At 41.7% G+C, this 19,909-nt stretch overlaps 1 protein-coding gene across 1 annotated transcript in view; it reads right to left on the bottom strand.

Moving 5' to 3' along the window:
• The window catches only part of Piezo2 (piezo type mechanosensitive ion channel component 2), a 390,271-nt gene that overhangs the window by 121,112 nt on the left and 249,250 nt on the right, over positions 1 to 19,909 (bottom strand). Inside the window, exons 6-7 of the mRNA XM_052155704.1 lie at positions 16,491 to 16,701; positions 14,610 to 14,823 (exon numbers count right to left, since the gene is read on the bottom strand). Coding sequence (XP_052011664.1) covers positions 14,610 to 14,823; positions 16,491 to 16,701 — 425 coding nt within the window. The remainder of the gene's footprint in view (positions 1 to 14,609; positions 14,824 to 16,490; positions 16,702 to 19,909) is intronic.

Genomic DNA, 19,909 nt, shown 5'->3' with positions numbered 1-19,909 from the left:
TGCATCACTGGTTACAGGCTTGAGATTTCAAAAGCCCAAGTGATTCCTAGTGCTTTCTTTGCCTGGTGATTGGGTCTTAAGAGCTCTTAACTACTGTCTAGCAGCAAGCCTGACTGTCTACTACCAACTACCATATTCCCCTCTATGATGGTCATGGACTCACCCTCTGAAATTGTAAAATGCAAATAAATTATTTCATCTGTTTGCTTTAGTCATTCATAGCAATAGAATAATAACTGAGATGTTTCTTATCCTGAAACATTTCTTACCACTAGAAGCATGGGAAGACCAAGGCCTGATGATCTAACAAAATCAGCTCTTGCAGAAAAGATCAAGGCTCTGTTAGCAATTTCAGGCATCTTCTCCCTGCTCCCTGTAGGCATATTTGGCAGCATCAGGTGTGCTGGCTAAGCTGCCGATGCTTCTCTACCTTCTGATTTCTAGATGACAGTATTATAAAAGCAGAGACAGCCAACAACTGTAAGCCTGATATGTTTGGATTAAACTAATTTTTTACAAATTGAACTTGGGAACTAATATTTACATTTAAATCTAGATAAATTGGTAGTTTAAAATCTTTTGAAGTTTAGTTAGCTTGAAAATCTGTGGATGCTTTTAGATGTGAAATGAGATATTTAAAAAAATAGGATTGTATCTTAATATTTGAACAATTTAAAGATAATATAACTAGGGTATTTTATGAGCTCACAATCATTGTCAGGAACATTTCAATGACAGAGTTTCCCCACACAAGAGCAGGCTTTGTAAAAAAAAATCACACCAGCCCTGTAAACCTTTTATTTCTTTTCCTAAAAATATTTATTGTTTTATGTTTAGTTATATGTGTATATATCTCTGTGTAAGTATGTGCACATCAGTGCAATGTCTCTTGAGGCCAGAAGAGGGCATTGGTTCCCTTGTAGCTGGAGTTAGAAATGGATGTGAACCTCTGGACCAGGATGTTGTAAAGTAAGTTATGTAAGAGCAGTACATGCTCTTAGTCATTGAACTGTCTTCAGTCCCTTAGACTTTGTTTTTAAGACAGAAAAGTTCCTGATAATTTCTGCCTTAGCATCTTTGCATGTGTATTTATTGTTTTGAACCTTCCAGTTACTTATCTGTGAAAAGGAAGGAATGTTTGGCCATATAACTAGGTTTTAATTATTACACATTTTGGAGATTTCTAACAAAATTACTGCAAAAGCTGTTTTTTTAAAATCCCTTTTATAACTACAACTCGTCTTTTAACTGTCTACTCAAAAGAGAGATTCAAAAGTATTATTACCTATGTCTCTGATTTCCACCTCACAAGCTGTTAATGGAAATGCAACCTGCTACCCAGGATTGTGGATTATATATAGCACAAAATGGCATATTATTCTTATACACCTTGAGAAATCGAGGGGATCATTTTCCCCTTTGAGCCAGGTTTAGTCCTTTTGTTTGGCTTGCTGGAGTTGCAGTAACCTAACGTCAAAGGCAGAGTGAAGGAGAGACTGAGGAAAGGGAGAAGCATTTAAGTATCACCACGTGCTGGAGGGAAAACATCTTCCCAAGTAAATGAAGACCCCCCCCCAGGAGCCTTGCCCACCATGTGTGTGGGTGGCTTAATGGATACCAGGAGTAAAAGCACTTCAATTTTAAGGTAGATAAGACAACAGGTACAATGAGTGTCAGCAGAAGCACGCAGAGCTGCACCCTGCCCAGACTAAACCTCTATTAGCCCTTGCTACATTTGATTCTGCTGGGAACATTAAGAGAAAGAAAGAAGCACAAGGACACAGCTACCTCTACCCAATACTTGTCCCCATTCCTTCTTTCTCCTGGATTTCACCGAGTTTAGGAGGTTGGCGTGTTATCCTCATTGACATTTATTTTTGTCACATGCATATTTTTAAGTAATGATTATGTCATACTTTGGGTTTTATGGCTGTTGAAGAGACATCCCGACCAAGGCAACTCTTATAAAGGAAAACATTTCATCGAAGTTGACTTACAGTTTTAGAAGTCTAGTCCAATATCATCATGGCGAGAAGCATGCATGCAGACTTGCTGCTAGACCAGCCAAGAGTTCTACATCTTGAAGAAGGCAACAGAAGAAGAATGCCCCATACTGGCCTGGACTTCAGCATAGGAGACACAAAGCCCTCACCCACAGTGATACACTTCCTCAAACAAGGCCACACACACTCCAATAAGGCCACGCCTCCTAATAGTGCCACACCCTCTAGGTCAAACATTCAAACACATGACTCTATGGGGAGCAAACCTATTCAAGCCACCATAGGGTGCCTGCGCAATTATTATATATTCATAAATAACACAAAGGATTATTGCATGCATTTAACTATGTATATGTAAGAAGTTGTATTTGAATATATCCTTTTTGCCACTAATATGCATACAAAGGTGTCTTAGTTAGGGGTCTATTGCTGTGATTAAAAACCATCACCAAAAGCAACTTGGGAAAGAAAGGGCTTATTTCATCTTATTGCTCCAGGTAATTGTCCTTACTGAGAGTCTTTCACTAAACGGGGCTTATCAAGACTGCTAAGCTAGCTGGCCCAGACCTCTAGGGATGGGCCTCTTTACCCTCTCTCCCTCCACTGCTGGGTTTACAGTCATGTGCCATCACACATGGCTTTTAGTTGGGTACTGGAAGTCAGAACTGTGATCTTCCTCTTTGTATAGGAGGCATTTTACTGACTGAGCCATTTCCCCAGCCTCTATAATTCAGTACTGCATTTTGGTTTTTACTTTGTTGCTCAAAAATTTCCTGAGTCCATTATCAGGACCTCTTTCCATTTGCTAGTGCATCCTTTGATAAATCCCATTATTCTGCCATTTTCTAACAAAGAAGGTGCTATCTTCTAGATCAGTGATTCTCAACCTTACTAATATTTTGACCCTTTTAAACAGTTCCCTCATGTTGTGGTGATTCCAACCATAATATTATTTTTGTTGCTAGTTCATAACTGTAATCATGCTACTATTATGAAAAGCAATATAAATATTTCTCGAGATAAAGGTTTGCCAAAACAGTCTTGACCCTCAGGTTGGGAACTGCTCTTCTAGACAGTAAGGAAAAATGATAAAAAGTACAAGTTAGATGTTATATTAACAGTAGGTTCGAAGGAAGGTTAAGGGTTAATACATGACCAAGTCTGATGCACTGAGGGGGATGGATGGGGGCTTGTAGCTGACACAAGATAACGAAACTAAAGAGAGACAAGGGGCAGGGTTCTTGACCTGCTGGCCCACAGAGTCTGGAGGAACCCATGGAAGTCAGTACTATCTTTCTACATACTTGGCTTCTAATGTAACTATTTATGACAACTTTCAAGTGAAGGTGGCTTCTGCAAAAGCCTCCAGCTATTTCAGGAACATCTGCAGTCCACCCTGTAGACAAGGAATTGGGTAAGAACACCTTTGAGTGCTTCTTTGTAGTCCAGAGGAACAAAGGGCTTAGGGTAATTAACTGTACCAGGGGTACTTCAGGGTCAGAGGTAACAATATCAGCCAGTGACTAAAGGCTAGCAGACAGTTTAGGTCAATGAATAACAAAGCTAGAGCCAGAGATGGACAAAGGGAGCTTGGACCATATATGACTGCATAGACAACATGAAAATGGGACACGACCTTCTCTCTGCTTGAAGCAGGAGATCATGCACTAAGTAGGTGGGGGAGTGTCTTCTAACTGGCTAGCTATTGACATTATGATAGTCTTTGGCCATAGACTAATAAAATGTCCCTTGTTAAGTGGGCTTTGGCAATCATCTTTGTCTCCCTCTCACTGGTGCTGAGAACTTTATTTTCCTACTTTATTAAACCTTAATGTCCTGGGTCTTCCTTCTTTTACCTACTCACATTTCCGTAAAGCTCTTGATAAGGTTTTGTCTTCAGCTCATCTACTCTTACAAGTGGCCTTAGTGGCTTTGTAAAAGAGGCCCTGTGCTACGACAAGACGTCAGCCACCTAGAACTCAGACGCCACACCTCACCCTATGCTAAGCCTGCTGTTCCTTCTACTTGGCCTCCTCACTCTTGGGATCTGAGAAACTAGCTTGTGTGTAAGCACCCATCTAAGCATTTGTGTTGTATAGTTATCTCAGATGGACTGAGCTTCCCTAGGTCCAAGGCTACTGGAATGACCCCTGTGCTTTGCTGAGGAGGTGGAAGACAGGATGAGAAACAGACATTCCACATTTAGAATATTGAGCAAGAAGCCACTGAGCTGTTTGTCATCAAATACAAAATAGATGTAGCTCTAAGGCCAGAGAAAGCTTCCAGATAGCTGCTCTCCGTATTTCTCGCATTCTTTATGCCTTCATTTCATTAAAGTATGAACATCATGTCCTGCTGGCATTATGCCTGTGGCTAAATTTAGCTACACACTGCAACTTCTAAACCTAGTTATTCCACATATCATTTACGTTCTAGTAATTTTCAAGGAAGTTCTATTCTGACCAACAGCGAGTTTAAAAAAATGCTTCCCTTCAGAAAGCCAGCTGCGTCTTTGTATTAGTTTCCATTGTAAACATCATTTGCTTACCTGGTAGTGCAACAGCAACATTAGAAACTAATACAAATGGACCCAATATCTTAGAGTCATTTCCATTTCTCCCAGCTGGAATCAAAAGGGAACTTGTGGTTTCGCCAATGGTCTTGGATGCTTTTCCCACTGAGGCATTGCGTTCACGAATCCTCACAATGCGGGGGTCCCTCAGCCAGCCTGTGTTCTCTGGACTTGCTCTCCTCAGTGTCCTGGCTATGGTCCATTTCTGCTGGTTATTGCTGGGATGTATAATGCAAATCTCAACAGGGAATAGGAAGCCATTCCCCAGGAGACAATACCCTGCCATGCTTACTGGACAGCTGACATTAAGGGTTATCAATCTAATTCAAACCATGTTTATGAGCTGCAAAGAGTACAAATTGTCACCAATACCTACCTTACCTCTTTAAACTCTACCTGACACCCTTCTCTAGTTTTCTTGCCAAGACAAGGCTTACTCAAGGTCGCATACTTCATTGAGGAAAACATCAAGAACTAGAAAGCAGCTCATTTGAAAACGATGGTTCGTTTGTTGTTAATCTCTGGCTTTTATTGGCCATTTCTAGAATATATGATGTCATCTACAGAGAGTGAAATCACAGGATCTGGCATATAATATGTGCTCCAAAAATCCTGGCTACTGCTGTTCTGTTACTGCTGTGAGGTATGACATCAGCTTGGCTTATGCCGGCACTGGTGAGTGAGAGTCTTTATTGGTCCCATTTAAGATGAATCTGAACTACACTCCCTCACAGTTGGATATATGTGTCTTCACAGATGTCTCTTCATAATGTCTCTTTAGAGATACTGAGATATGGCACTCAGTGGGAAGTCTGGGATGATGTATAGAATTATGAGCATTGGAACTATGTCTTACTGTTAATATCAGGCTGTTCAGCAAAATATATGTCTTTCATCTTGGCAATACAGTGAGGGACAGTGAGAGTGCAGCTGCGGACAGATTTCAGCCAAACACACATACTCTTCTGCTGCTGCCCAAGAGCACTGTCATTCCTTCAGAATATGTATGCCCATTTCTCACATTAAGCAAGGAAATATTCTGCATGGAAATGGCTTACAGCTTTCCATGCAAAGAGGAAAGGGACCTAGAGAGGGCACTCCATCTCATGGACAGACGGAACCTGAGGACTGGTACTGCGGCAAAGTTTGACTTGAACAACCTTCAGGGACGTTATCCAAGTCCAGAGCAGGGACCAGCTTGGGATGCAGGATTCCTTTAAGTGCAAAGAAGAAGCCCCAGGGGTTTTCTCAGCTCCACCTATTTTTTTTTTTTTTTTGGTTCCAGTCTACGGAGACCTCCAGCATCTTTGAAATACCTAAGTGGCAAGAAAGTAAGTGGCCCATGCTGGTCTTGAACTTGTGATCCTCCTTGCTTCTGCCTCTTTCAGCAAATCCTACTAGTGTGTGAATACAGAAGTGGATGCTCACAGCCAACCAATTGACTGAGCACAGGGTCCCCAATGGAGGAGCTAGAGAAAGGACTCAAGGAGCTGAAGGGGTTTGAAGCCCCATAGAAGGAACAACAATATGAACCAACCAGTATACCCAGTGCTCCCAGTGACTAAACCACCAACCAAAGAGTACACATGGAGGGACCCATGGCTCCAGCCGCACGTGTAGCAGAGCATGGCCTAGTCGTTCATCAGTGAGTGGAGGGACCCTTGGCCCTGGGAAGGCTTGATGCCCCAGAGTAGGGGAATGCCAGGGCAGGGAAGCGGGAGTGGAAGGGTTGGTGAGCAGGGGGAGAGGTGATGGGATGGGGTTTTTTTGGAAGGGAAATGAGGAAAGGGGATAATATTTGAAATGTAAACAAAGAAAACATCTAATTAAAAAAGTTAAAAAAAGAAAAAAAGTGGCAAGAACAATGCCTTGTTACCAGCAGGCACAAGGCCTTCCTCTTAGAGTACCAGAACCATCAAATAGTTCAGAACCAGAGATGGCAGGCAGGGGCATGCGTGGTGGTACCATCAAAGCCTCCTCCATCCAAAATTCTGTGGTACAAACACAAGGCCAAATGTCAAATTGCTGGTGAGTGCTGCAAAATTGATTTGTATTTTAAAGGGAAATCAAGGATTCAGTGTTAGAAACGCAGTGACTACTGAGACATTCCCAGAAAGCAGCAATGTGTGTACTTCCAACCAGTTAAGAAGTATTCTCCATGATAGGCAAACAGACCCATTAGGACCAGAGTGGAAACACTTTTAAGGATTCTTATCAGAAAACTCCCCTCAAGTCCCACGGCATCCCATCGATCTGAGCACAGTTCTGCCTTTCACACTTGAGTTTCTGGTCCTTTGGCCTCCCACTCCTCCCTTGCCTGTTACACTATATTGCATCATCCAGAAAACACAGCCAAGATTTGGCCTTCCTGTTTCATTAGTCTCTTACTTAAACTTTAGACATGTTTCCATGTGTGTGTGTGAAAAATGTTAATCTGACAGATTTCACACTACACTGTTTTTTTTTTAAGCTTGGAAAAACTTTACGCAGAGTCCCCTGGGCTCGGCATTATTCTTTTGAAGTTTTGAAAGGCACATACATGTCTTCACTAGTATCCAATTTTCTGTGATTGGGATTTTTTTTTTTTTTGCTATATTCTCGTAACACTGTTTCATAATAGCATTCTGTCCAAGGGACAATTTTGTAGGTGGCATAAATGTCTTACGATTTATGACAGTGATTACTATGAACAAACTGAGGCCATTTGGAAATGTCTTCTGGGTGACAGTTCTAGGCATTATTTCTCTGGTGTCACATCTAGGACTCACAAGAGAGTGTTGACACATGGTGAGTATTTTAAATCTATGGCTGCTGTCCCTTGCTTGGGTGGATCTCATCACAGGGAAGACATGGGAAGGGACTAAGAAGCGGGATCCTGGAGATCATGTGATCTTCCGAGATCTTGGGCTATCTCTTGTGATAGTAATTCTTGCATCTTGGAGGGAGCACCGGACAAGAGCCAGATTCAAAGGAATTTCTGTTACAGGTAACATTTGTCTTGACTGGATATAATGACAGTATGAGAGTCAGTGCCTCATTCCCACATCCCTGAGAGCTGAGAATCAGGAGAGAGCTGAAGATAAGCAGTAAAGCACAAACCAGGAGAGAAGATCATCCGCAAGCATGTGGTGTGCTTCTGCATTTGGATCTGTGGGAGTGTCTCATAACAAACCATGGGGCATCTGCATTAGTGCTAGAACACATGTAGCTTTGAGGCTCAGTGACCGGGGAGGTCACAAGTAGTGAGTCAGTCTTCTGGCTTCAAGTCAGGACCCCACACTAAGTATTGCCGGCAACTCCATACCAACACATTTGAAAATATACACAAAGGAAAATTCCTTGAAAGACAGAAACTACTAAAACTCAAGTCTTACATCTATAATAGAACTTGATTTTTTTTTTTTGCTTAAAAGATGCCAATAAAGGAAACTTCAAATCCAAATAAAATGCTAATCATCAGAAAAGAAAAAAGAATTTTCAAATCACTTCATGTGGTTAGCATACGCAATTCACTTTGTGAGGTTTACCATTATCTGATACCCAAACCAGAAAGAGATACGCCCATAATACAAATGATAGAGCAATGCCTATTATGATCACCATTAAAATGTTGCATATGCTGTGCCTTAAGTTCACAATCATCGTGCCTCAGTATACTGCATTCTTGGTCTCTTAGAATACCATACTATGTCTATCTTAAAACATTAAAAAAAGAAAAAACTGTGCATTTACCAATACTCTCAGACATGGGCCATAAAGTATGAGGGGTGTCAGTGGATATTTTAAAATTGACCTTGACCTTTCTTAGAAAATCATTTCCTCATGTTTTTGCTTATCCCATCATGACTACCTCTGGGGTAAGGAGTTCAGGAAATCTACACCAGTGTGTAACCTTCCAGAATCCAGGGTCTTTTCAAAGCCCCAGAGAATCAGGTCCTACGGGCAAGCTGAATTGCAATGGTCTGCTCCAGCAAACACCAGGAAACAAGCTTCAGAAGGGAACTGTGCAGAAGACGGTGCTTTTTCCTCACAAAAGGAAGATATAAGACTCCAGAAGGAAACATCCAAGCTAGGCTTCTGGGGAAGAGAAAGAGCCAGTGGTGTAAGCATGGAGGGAAGTCTTTCCAGGGATGAAGCAGTTAAACTATGGAATCAGGACCTCAAAGCTGCAATGGTTTGTGGGACTCACACTGTGAGTTTGACTTTAGCAGCAATCATTAAAGCTTTTTTTTTTTTTAAACTTAGTATCTGCACATCACCATATCCTTGAAATGTGTGTTCCTATGAATGCAATACTCCCACTTCATGCTTAGTTTATAAGAAAGATCAAAAGGCTTGGAGTATGTGCTCAGGTTCTGACAGGTGCTCTGCCCAGGAAACAGTCAGGCCAAGATTTTAGATCCCTAGGCTGTGACCCATTAGCATCATATTCTTACTGTTATATTCCTGAGACTGTGGGGACCATCTGATCCTTGATGGAAGAGATGAGAACTGATGGGCAGAAGAAGGTCATGACCTGTGGTCAGGTGTCTGCAGGTTGGTTGCTGTCATAGCTATGGGCTGTGTTGAATGAGTTATGTAGTCCAACCAACTCAAAGATGTTTTATTTGTCACTGCAGAGCATGAGATATCATCTTTAAAAAATCCTAAAGAGAAACGGTTTTTGAGATGCCTCCCATAGACGAAAGGTAAAGAGAGTCTTAATTCAAGCCTGAGGCCTGGAAGATGCGATGGGAGCACAGAGGACCCTGGACTATGTAAACAGTCCAGACAAGGTCCAGTAACCTGGTTAGAAGCTGTACTTGCAGATATCATTGCTTGTAGGATACCACATTTCCCTAGGATTGGAGTCTACGCCATACCATGTGATCACAAGTTGTGACATATTGTCCAGACAGACTCGGGTATTCACGTGCTCAGATCCCATTGGTATGTAAGCTTACCCACTTCCATTGAACTTTGAGAACCTAATTCATTTTCCTTCAGCTCCAACTGTTCATCTTTGAGATGAACCCACATAAACATTGCCTGGGACCTACAGAGCAAGTCATGTAACCATTAAGATCCTCCCTAAAATGATACCAGGGTTTGTTTACAATTGTGCCCCCTGCCAAGTTGCCAGTGGAACAACCTCATCCAGGACATGCAGACTCTTGTCACAAAGGGACAAAGAACTATTAACTGCTCTGGGTTTAAGTGGACATTCCCTAATATCAAAATGAAATACTTTACATTGATTTTTCCCCATTCACTGGGCTCTTTTCACATAAATGTTTTTTTGCCAAAAATGAAAAAATGAGGTGTAGCTGAGCGTTTATTTGCTGACTCAGTTTACTGGCCCTCAGACCCCAGGAATGCAAGCCAGACATATCCAGTGATGCCAGCTGAAGCTGAAAAATCCTGGATCTTCTAAGCAAAGCAAACGCATAGGCTTTCTAGTAGAGGAGCCCATAGAATTTCTTCATTTCTGAGTGCATGCTGCCTTTCTTATGACAAGAGAGAAAGATGCTTACCACGGGGCTTTATTTCTCCTTCCAAATAAAGGTCCAGGAACCTGCGTAGAAGCTGTACTTGCAGATATCATTGCTTGCAGGATACCACATTTCTATTTTACAATCACCTCACAAGAGGATAAATAGCACAAATGACACTGAACTTTTAAATGTTTGTCCTTTAACTTTTGTCTTGTTGGTCACAGAGTAAGGTTGCCATGTTGTCCTTCCAGAACTTGTTGTCTCTATGTTTACATGGCTTTAGTGCTGAAATAAACAAAGCCTTTCCGTTCATTAAACACGATTCATTTCTAATCACAACTTACGTGAGCTAGCAGATAAAGGAACAGCATAAGGCATTCTGGGTTCATTTAACAGACTGTGCTATTTTCCTGAAGATGGCCAGGAATCTTTGCCACCACTTTTTTATTTTCCAATTGTAGGGTAAAAAAAATAACAAAATGAAAACAGGAATCTCAGCCAAGGACCCCAACTTTTCTAGCGAGTCTGTGAACAAGCTGGAGAAAGTTAAGAGGTTGGAATAAAAGCCAGATAAAAATGGGAAGGAAACCCAGGGTGCCTCCCATGTTTTGCATGAGTGGAAATAGGATCCAAAGAGGATGGGGGAAATGAAGGCAATAGGCTCTGATCATCCAGCTGGAAAGATGGAAGGTAGACAGACAGACAGACAGACAGAGAGATGACAGATAGATATGAGGGAGACAGACAGACAGACAGACAATAGATATCATCTTGCATGGGCATTGTCACTATTCTTTATAATTACTGGGACTCACACCAATGTTCCAGGTAATCTGGTTCTTCAATCAGAGAGCAGTTTTTTTTTTAAATAATCTTTTAAGCTTTCAAATGGGTACTCTGATAGTAATCATCTTTATTTTCAGAAAAAGTGTAATCAAACTTTTTGTCATTGTTATGACACACAACTTTGCTGGTTATTATTTGAAAACGTGAAATAATTGAAAAGAAAGAACTGTTTTGAAAATGGAATTCTGTGTATCACTGTTTGAATTCTTCTACTTAGATCTTATGATTTTAGGGTTAATCCTGTATTGAAATGATCCTTAGGGAAAGGCTAATGTCTGAAAGGCATTAAATTTTAATATCCAAAGGATACAATGTAATGTGTCATGATCATCAAGTTAGAAACAAATACTACTTCATAGGAGTTCACTGTTGCCTTGGTCTGTCTTCTTCATATGCTGATAAACAACCTAACTTGCTGCTAGTTGCTGTAAGAGGTGAGAGTAACCAACTTATGTACAAAGTATCTTTTGTAATAAGGTATAATTAATAAAGTATAATTTTAATTCCATGACAGTTTAGAAAAAAACAATTATGGTACCTTGTGACACTACTGTTATATTAGCCACAGGATATCAAAGCATGGGTCAAGTATAGTCCACTACCTGTTCTGCTTCATGTGTGGTTTATTATGGTTTATACTTGGTAAATTTATGGGTGAATTAAAAGAAAAATAATATTTTAAGAAATATTAAAATAATAAAATTGAAAGTTCAGTGTCCTGACACAAAGTTTTGCTAGAACATGGTCCTACTGGTTCTTTATATCTAGGTTTGGCTATTTCTTGGGACAACTTCTTCACATAACTGTGACACATAACTGTGTTTTGGGACAACTTCTTCACATAACTGTGACACATAACTGTGTTTTATGGCACATAAAATACGAACTGTCCCCTTACAGAATGAAAAGTTTCCTAGGACTTAGAAGTGTTTTCATGATGGTCGTTCATAATCTTTACTTCCCACCGTCAGCCTCTAGGGGGCAGAAGAAAACCTAAACTCGGAAGAAGGAAAGCTACTGCCCCAGAGGATGTTTACATTTCCAATTAAGTCATTGCCTAAAAAGCCAGCACTTTCAACAGTACAGGGTATTTTTTATATATATTCAATAAACCAAAAAAATTTAAATGTCTAAAAGAAACTGAAGGATTCGTTTAGCTCACTGCTAATATCTGCACTAAAGTCAGCATTTATTCACTACCACCCAAAACAAATATTATGCAATATGCACCATTAAAGAAACTTCTGAGTTTTAATGTGTCTATATGGCATGCTTCTCTTATTAAACTGAATCACAGTTCTTAAGTTTACAGGCTAGTACCATCCGTTGAGCCATTTGGATTTGTCATTACTGGAGTGCCAGCATGCATTCTTGTGTGTGTGTCTGTGTGTAGGTGTGTCCTTGTGTGCATGTGCGAGTTTGTGTGTTACCAACTGTTTTAACTGAATGTAAATGATATTGGCATTAGTATATGTTAGCGCTGTAGGGACACAAACTCAAACCAGCATCTTCCTTATACACGAATCTACACATTCTGCTTTGTAATTACTACTATGCAGCAAACCCATAAGGTAGCAAATCTCTGTTGCTGAGATGGCTTTATCATCTATGGGCTTTTCCAGTACAGGTTCGACATCTCAATGAGACAATACTGAGCCTCATCCTGAAGGCATAGCCGAGGCCGGAGTTTTGGTTCTTCCCACTTATGCCCTCAAATAATTTTCGTGTGTCCTTTTCTTTTCTGTAACTTTAATTGTGAACTTTCTGATAGACAAAGAAAGTACAAACCAAATGATCGATAACTCCATACTGACCGTGCAAATAATATAGTCTTTGTTGCAGGATTTTTCTCTGTCCAATCACATTAGGGAAGTAGGAGGCCTGTGATTGGTCAGGGAAAAGAGAGGCGGAACTAAGAGTTGCCGAAACAGAAAATGTCTCAGAGTAGGAGAAACCAAGATGGAGGCAGATGGACAGGAAGAAGATCCTGATCACACGTGGTTTTAAACAGCCACAAGTAGCTATGATTTTTCAAGGTTAGAAATGTAGGGATAAAGCTTTTATCATTATCAATTGGATCTGAAATTATTGTATTGGCATCATGTAAATTGTGATATTATTGTTACATAAATCTGATTGGTTAATTAAGCCTTAAGAGTCTTGATTCTACTGGGTAATTAGGTGTCAAGACGGCTGACCATGGGGTGTGTGGGTGTTGCATGGTAGCAAGAGGAACTCGGGGACCCCTGCCGGAGTCCAGCCTGGCAGGAAAGTTGATTGGCCAGCAGGAGCATGGGAGCATGGTCTAGCCCCATGGAGAGTTTGCAGGTTTTTTTTTTTTTTAAGTATTTCCCACAACAGGTCTTCTCCCTGTATCCTTTTATTTTCTTCATAATCTATCACACTTGTTAAATTAACACAACAGAGTGTCTGTGATGTTTAAATTTCATCACAGCACTGCATCCTTCAATGTAGCTCCTAGAATACTGACATCCACTTCTGTGCTCACAAATAAAGAAATTAGCAACAAATCTAAGAAATTAGTCACAGTTCCATAATGTCCAGTAATCCCAGTATCCCTCTCTTAGCTCCAGGGTCTTTGAGGGACTTGCCGTTGGCTCAGCATAGAGATGTCCTGTGCTTGCATCCATTTCTCTAAACTAGCACGGTTCTTGCCAGAGTCTAAATATGCTCATTTTTAGCAAAACATAAAGCTGACTTTTGAAGAGAGAATGTATGAAACCACATTCTTTTTTTTTTTTCTGGCTGTTTTCATTTGAGGAAATCTGAATTGTTCTTGAGCTTTACAGAGCTTGTAGTTTGGAGGTCAGGTCCAGTCACTGGACACCCTGATTCTGTGTGCCTCCAATATTGCATGGCACTGAGGTGTAAACACAGCAAGGTCTCCTGGGAATATCAAGGTCTGCTGGGAATATCAACACTGGTCTATATATAAAGGTGGTGAGTATTCTGTAAATTTCATTTCCCTTTGCAATTAGAGACATTGGTGAGGCAAAGCTACAGATGTCTTCATCCCCATGACACTTAAGGAAAGATTTCTGGCTGTGGCTAGAATCATACATTTCATTTGGGAATAATAAATAATGATTTTCTAACTCCTGCATACCTTTCCTTTTCATTGGTTGCCACTGTCCTGCAGGGAGAAATTTCCCCTTTGAACTGAGAATGGTCTAGAAATTCCCCCCCAAAATCAAAGAAAGTTCTGAGTTCTTTAATTCCCATTTTTCATAGAAATGAGTTGGTATAACAGTCAACTTCAATTCAGGCAAGTACTTATCTGTTCCACGAATTCTACAATCCTGGATCCTAGTATTTTAAGTTTTACACAGTTTTCCTAGTCAATTTGTTATTGTTTCTAATGCTCAGTTGGTCATTATATCCTTGGCCTGGAGAACTCTGTCTAGCGAGATGCTGGGAAATATTTTTGTGCCCTCTTTTCAGACCCCATGTCTCTCCTGTCTGCTCCAGACAGCAGCCTCTCCTGTCTCCAATGCCAGCATCACCTTTATCCCAGAACACCCTCCCCTTCCTTCTAGACTGTGTTGTCAATAAAACCACAGTGCTAGACTGCTTCCCTGCTGTGCCAAACCTCTGCTTAATGCATCAACTGGCAAACTAACAAGGTCCTACAAAGGCTGAGAGGTTCAGCAAAGGGACAAGAACTTCTTCTGACACGATGGTGGTTTCTCGTACCTTGCATAGTAGTCATTGGGTGGGACCGCTTCTTGGAAGAACTGAAACTGGTACAGATAAAGTCCAATCAGGTGCCCAGCAGTGAAGATTGCCAGCAGGACACAGAGACAGCCGAACAGCAATGGGTCAAAAGTTCGGCACCAGGACCACCAGGTGCACAGACCCAGAAATACAAAGAAGTACACGGCTGAGGTCAAAGATGGCAGCATCATGCCTAGGGAAAAAGATGGAACCATGATAAGGGGATAGGGACAATGCTTGCCACTCGGTGAATTTCTTTTATGTGCTAGCAATGCAGTGAATTTCCTTTATGTGCTTTAGCTATTAAGCAAGACTTAAATGCTATTAAATTTTGCATGGATAGGATTTTATTTTAACAAAATCAATCAATATCATCAAAATCATAAATGCTTTACTGATGGTAGGGGAAAGTCACACATGAAACGAATAGTGTTATGAGCATGCTTTAAGGAAAGATACTGAAGAAATCCCACCCTCAGCATTTGAGCTGAAGAAAAACATTCCTTTTCTTAACCAGTAGAATTGAATACACACTTCACTGTTCTCCTTTACTAACTTGTCCCTTTCACCCCAGAGCTGCAAGAATATAGGGACAGTCATTCCAACTTTTCTTTATACCAACTTGTCTTTTTTTCTAACCTTTCATTCTTTATTTTTTTTTCATTGTCAGTTTAATACTTGTGCATAATGCATCCTGACCATTCTCACCCCAGCCCTCTCCCATCTCCCTACTACTCTCCTTGTCCATATAAATGTCTTGCTCACATTCATGTATATTACTTTTTAAGAATTCATTTTTAGGTTTTCTGTGTGAATGCTTGCATGTGTGTATGTGTGCATGTGTGTGTGTGTGTGTCCTCATGTGTCTGTAGGTGTCTACAGAGTTCAAAATAAGTCATTGAATAACTGGCTTTGGGAATTACAGGAGGTGTGAGCTACCCCCACTTAATGTGGGTGCTAGGATTCTATCTTAGGTCCTCTCAAATGCTTTTAACCACTGAGCCATCTCTCCAGCCCCTTCGCTTTGTTTTATGATCCACCGAGCTTAACAAGCACTGCCTGCATGGCCCAGCTAAGATTTACAAAACATTATATATTGTGGATGCTGTAGTGTCAGCACAAGATTGTTCTACCTGCTGATGCAACTCATTTACACATGGCTTAAAGCAACTAGGTCATGGAGTTTGAACAGTTCTCAGTAAAATATTGGGTCTTATTTGCTGAAAATTTCTACTTCCCTCTTGTTTTTTTTTCCCTACCAAAAAGAAGTTATGTCATCTTCGTAACATCAGTCTGAGTGAGTTCACTTTAAGACGCTCTCAGTAGGGTAGGCAGTGGGAAGGAAGGAGTGGAACAGCATTAGATGACATTAGTATGGAACAAGCAGAATGTGGCCAGGATCTAAAGGAAATTACTGTCTGTGGAGGGAGATTGCAATCTAACTTGGGAAGAAACACTGTATATCTTGGAGAGTTAAATTAAGATTTCAAATACCCCATGATGTAAAAGATAGTCTTGGCCTTCTGCATACTCAAATAAGTAATTGCCAACAGAGCAGAGTTCAAAGGTTCTGGGGAAAAGAAACAGCTCTTATTCTAATCTAAACACATTAAATGAGCTCACTTAGATAAGGGAAAGATGATTTGACAGAGATTAACAGTCGTTTTGAAAGTCTTGCAACCAGAACTGGGTTGATGGAGTGAGGCTGGAGAGGTTTCCCATGGGGCTGACCTCACAGGGTCAGTGTTCCCCTGTGAGCCTGGAATCCCTCGTTTCTATCCCCCCCCCTTAGTCCCATCTTTCCCTGTGCACATGTAACCTGTGACTATCTCAGGGTGAAGCCCTTCGGGACACACTCACCTGAGGAGCCCAGCAGGATGGTCACCACGACCTTGCCCGCCGTGGTTATCATATTGCCAATGAACTCCTTAAGCTTGGAGGCGACAGAGGCGAGCCTGCGGAATATTTTTAATTTTGTGCTCTCTTCTAGCTCGCCTTCCAGGCCCTCTTCTCCATCTAAGTCCTCTTCATAAATCAGCGCCTCCTCGGAATCCATCTTTTCTCCTCCAGCCTGAAGAAATGAAAACAGAGAATGCAGTAGTGTGCACTTCTATAAAGCCATGGTCCCCCGAGATGCGGCTTAGTCACTGGGGTTAGCTTCAGAAATCAGTAAAATAACCAACCCCAGGTCTTTTGGTAGTGAGTCCAAGCCACTGTGACTCGCCGAGGTCATATCCTCTACCTCAGTGTTCCAGAGATAAGCCATGATCCCTACCTGTACCCAATCTTTTTTTTTTAAAGATTTATTATTATATGTAAGTACACTGTAGCTGTCTTCAGACACCCCAGAAGAGGGCATCAGAAGATCCCATTACAGATGGTTGTGAGCCACCATGTGGTTGCTGGGATTTGAACTCAGGACCTTCGGAAGAGCCGTCAGTGCTCTTAACCGCTGAGCCATCTCTCCAGCCCCCTGTACCCAATCTTTTACAGGTAGAAGAAAACTGTCATGGCCATTAAGCATCTTGGCTATGATCTGTCTGGATTGTTTTGTTTATTTTGTTTTTGTTTGTTTAGTTGATTCTTTGGCTTGTTCTTTTGTTTTCTTCTTGTTGTTTTGTTTTCAGCTTTGCCCGCTCTGGTGCTGGATGGTTTTATAGAACCTTAGAAGTAAAACAGGGCAGAGGTGGCGGTGTGGTCATAATGAGAATGTTCTCCCTTTTTAAGTTTATCTTTGCTGCCCATCACAGGATTCCTTGACCAGGACAGTGGTGCTCGGCTGCTTGGACAATGGCGCTGTGGCTTCCTGTCAGATCCTTTCTGGCTGGATCTTACAGAACTGTCTCATTAAGGACACAGGGGAAAAACACAGACATCAGAAAAAAAAATACTAGTCTCCAGGCACTATTTTTAAACCGAGAATGTAAATGGTGTTTTAACTGTTTTTAAAGACTAAATAAGAATTCTTCTCTTTCATTAGAACTGTTCCTTAAAGGGGTTGTGGTTTTAAAAGGAATTAAACACAGAAGCTATCTCCAAAGATGAGGGACACTGTATTTGTCCCTAGGTTGACAGACTATGTATTTGGCCTGTGTGATTAGGGCATCTGGTTAGGGGCTGGGGAGACTCTCAGCCCTGTCTACTCTGCACACTTAGGAAGACTGGTGGAAGCTCGGCTTTTCTGTTCGTCACGCCACAGGTTCTTTCTCAAAACCCTCTCCTCAGTTACTCACAGCCCCCACCCCTGTGTGCTGGCTCTTAATAGGCTGAGTTCACTGAGGAAAATGGGCCTAGAAGGGTGGGTACCAAGTGAAGGACATTCTGAGTGATTGGAGGATTCTAAGACATTCTGATAGAAAGGCAGAAGACCACATGGGACTTGAATTAGCCACTCAGTAACAAAAGGGCTAAGAGGGTTCCCCTGCCTAACCTGATCCAACAACATATGTATATACCCACAAACATACATGTATATATCCACACACAAACATGCATGCCTTCCAAACAACTCATGTATATGCCTATGCACACACACATATGCACTTGTACATAAAGGTACATATCCCCATGCACAGAACATACACACGTATACTTCCATATGCACATACCATATAAGCTAATACATATGCATACACACAAACATGTGCACCCCTCTCTCCAACAGGATTTAATACTGGGCAAACTTAATTCCATATATGTAAATGAGGTTCTTTTCAGCTCATCAAGATATTTCATAGTCCTCTATAGCTATGGGTTCCACAGCTGCAGATTCAACAACCAGATTAAGAACAACCATTTGAGAAAATTGAATCGGTGTTGAACTTATAACTACTCTTGTAGTTATCCTTTGAATAACAATCTGTGGCACACTGGCATTTGATTGAGAAGATGTTCATGGGTCCTGGGCACACACCATGCAGCTTTTATAAAAGGAACTTGAATAAGTGTCAATCTGGGGACCCTCAGAGCTCCTGGATTAGTCCTCTCATGAAAGCCAAGAGATGAGTGTATTCATATCTTTCCTGGGGCAGAAGGAGGAAGTGCACTTATTCATTAACATGCTTTATCCACACAGGACCCAGTGTGTCTGGGAGTTCTAGTGGGAGACTCCGTAACACATTCATACACCAGCCAACCAATCAGCAAGCTAACCATCCCATAATAAGGACTTCAGAGAGGTCAAGTGGGATGCAGCTGTGGCTGAGGGCATGGTTACGGTAGATTCTGAGGTCAGGGAAGTGGTGTCATTCAGACTAAGATCTGAATGTCACAGAGTCACCAGTCCTGTGAAAATCCCAGGAAAGAGCATCCTGGCAGAGGGAGGGATGAGGGACAGGAAGCGAGTGTCCCGGGCCGTGGCCTCTTTCCTTCCCTCCTTGTTCTCAGCTGAGGACCTTGTGCTAGTTTGCAGAGTGAAGGTCTGCAAGTTGTGAGGGACTGGGATGCTCAGACAACCTGTCTTCAGTCCACACGTCATGCACTCACTCCTTTCTCCTCCTGTGCTCCAGTGCCCGCCACTACCCACTGCTCAGCCCTGTCATTCTCTTTTGGATGGCACATCACTATGTGTTTCATGTCTGTCACGTCACCATCAAGAAACTCAATCCCCTGCCCTCTAACCTTAGAAAAATGTACCCCTCCTACCTGTATTTGCCTAACAAACTGAAAGTCTTGGTAAGAGTAGGCCAGAGTCCATTCCACCTCCATTCATAAATTCCTTTCTAATCTGCTCTGACTGCACTTTCTCCTCAAACCAGTCTCTCTAAGCAAGTTGCTTAACACAGTCTCTTTTACAGAGTAATTCCAGTGGCTGCCTTGGAATAAATAAATGGACTTTGGAAGGTGTAATGGATAAAGTTGACTTTGATTGTGTCTTGTTGCATGTGTGGATGCTCATGGCCCAGACAACAGAACTCACTGGTAAATAGGAGGAGAGAGGGGAGGGGTGGAGGGGAGGGAGAGGCAGCTAGTGCGTTTATCTCCAATGAGGAGAGAGACAGCTAAGAAAAAAAGCAAGTACCACTTTGGCTATTCTCCCTCATTTCGAGTTCAGCTCCAAGGCCCTGAGCTAGTACAAGGTGGGAAGGAAAGTGGGGGCCAGGAAGGTCAGACTGGGGCCATTGGTGCCCAGCTGAAGGATTCCCTAGCGACAATTCAGAGATAGCTTCTCTTTCACTCATATCCCTATGATTTGCCTAGGAGCATGCGACCCAGGGAACCAGGGAACAGTTGGAGGAGTCGAGTCCACAGGTTCTCTTGGCTTCTTTTCCTTGGGGCAC

This window comes from Apodemus sylvaticus, chromosome 13 (assembly GCF_947179515.1).
Source record: "Apodemus sylvaticus chromosome 13, mApoSyl1.1, whole genome shotgun sequence".
NCBI classification, from domain to species: domain Eukaryota; kingdom Metazoa; phylum Chordata; class Mammalia; order Rodentia; family Muridae; genus Apodemus; species Apodemus sylvaticus.
This window is presented reverse-complemented; position numbering and strand designations above follow the sequence as displayed.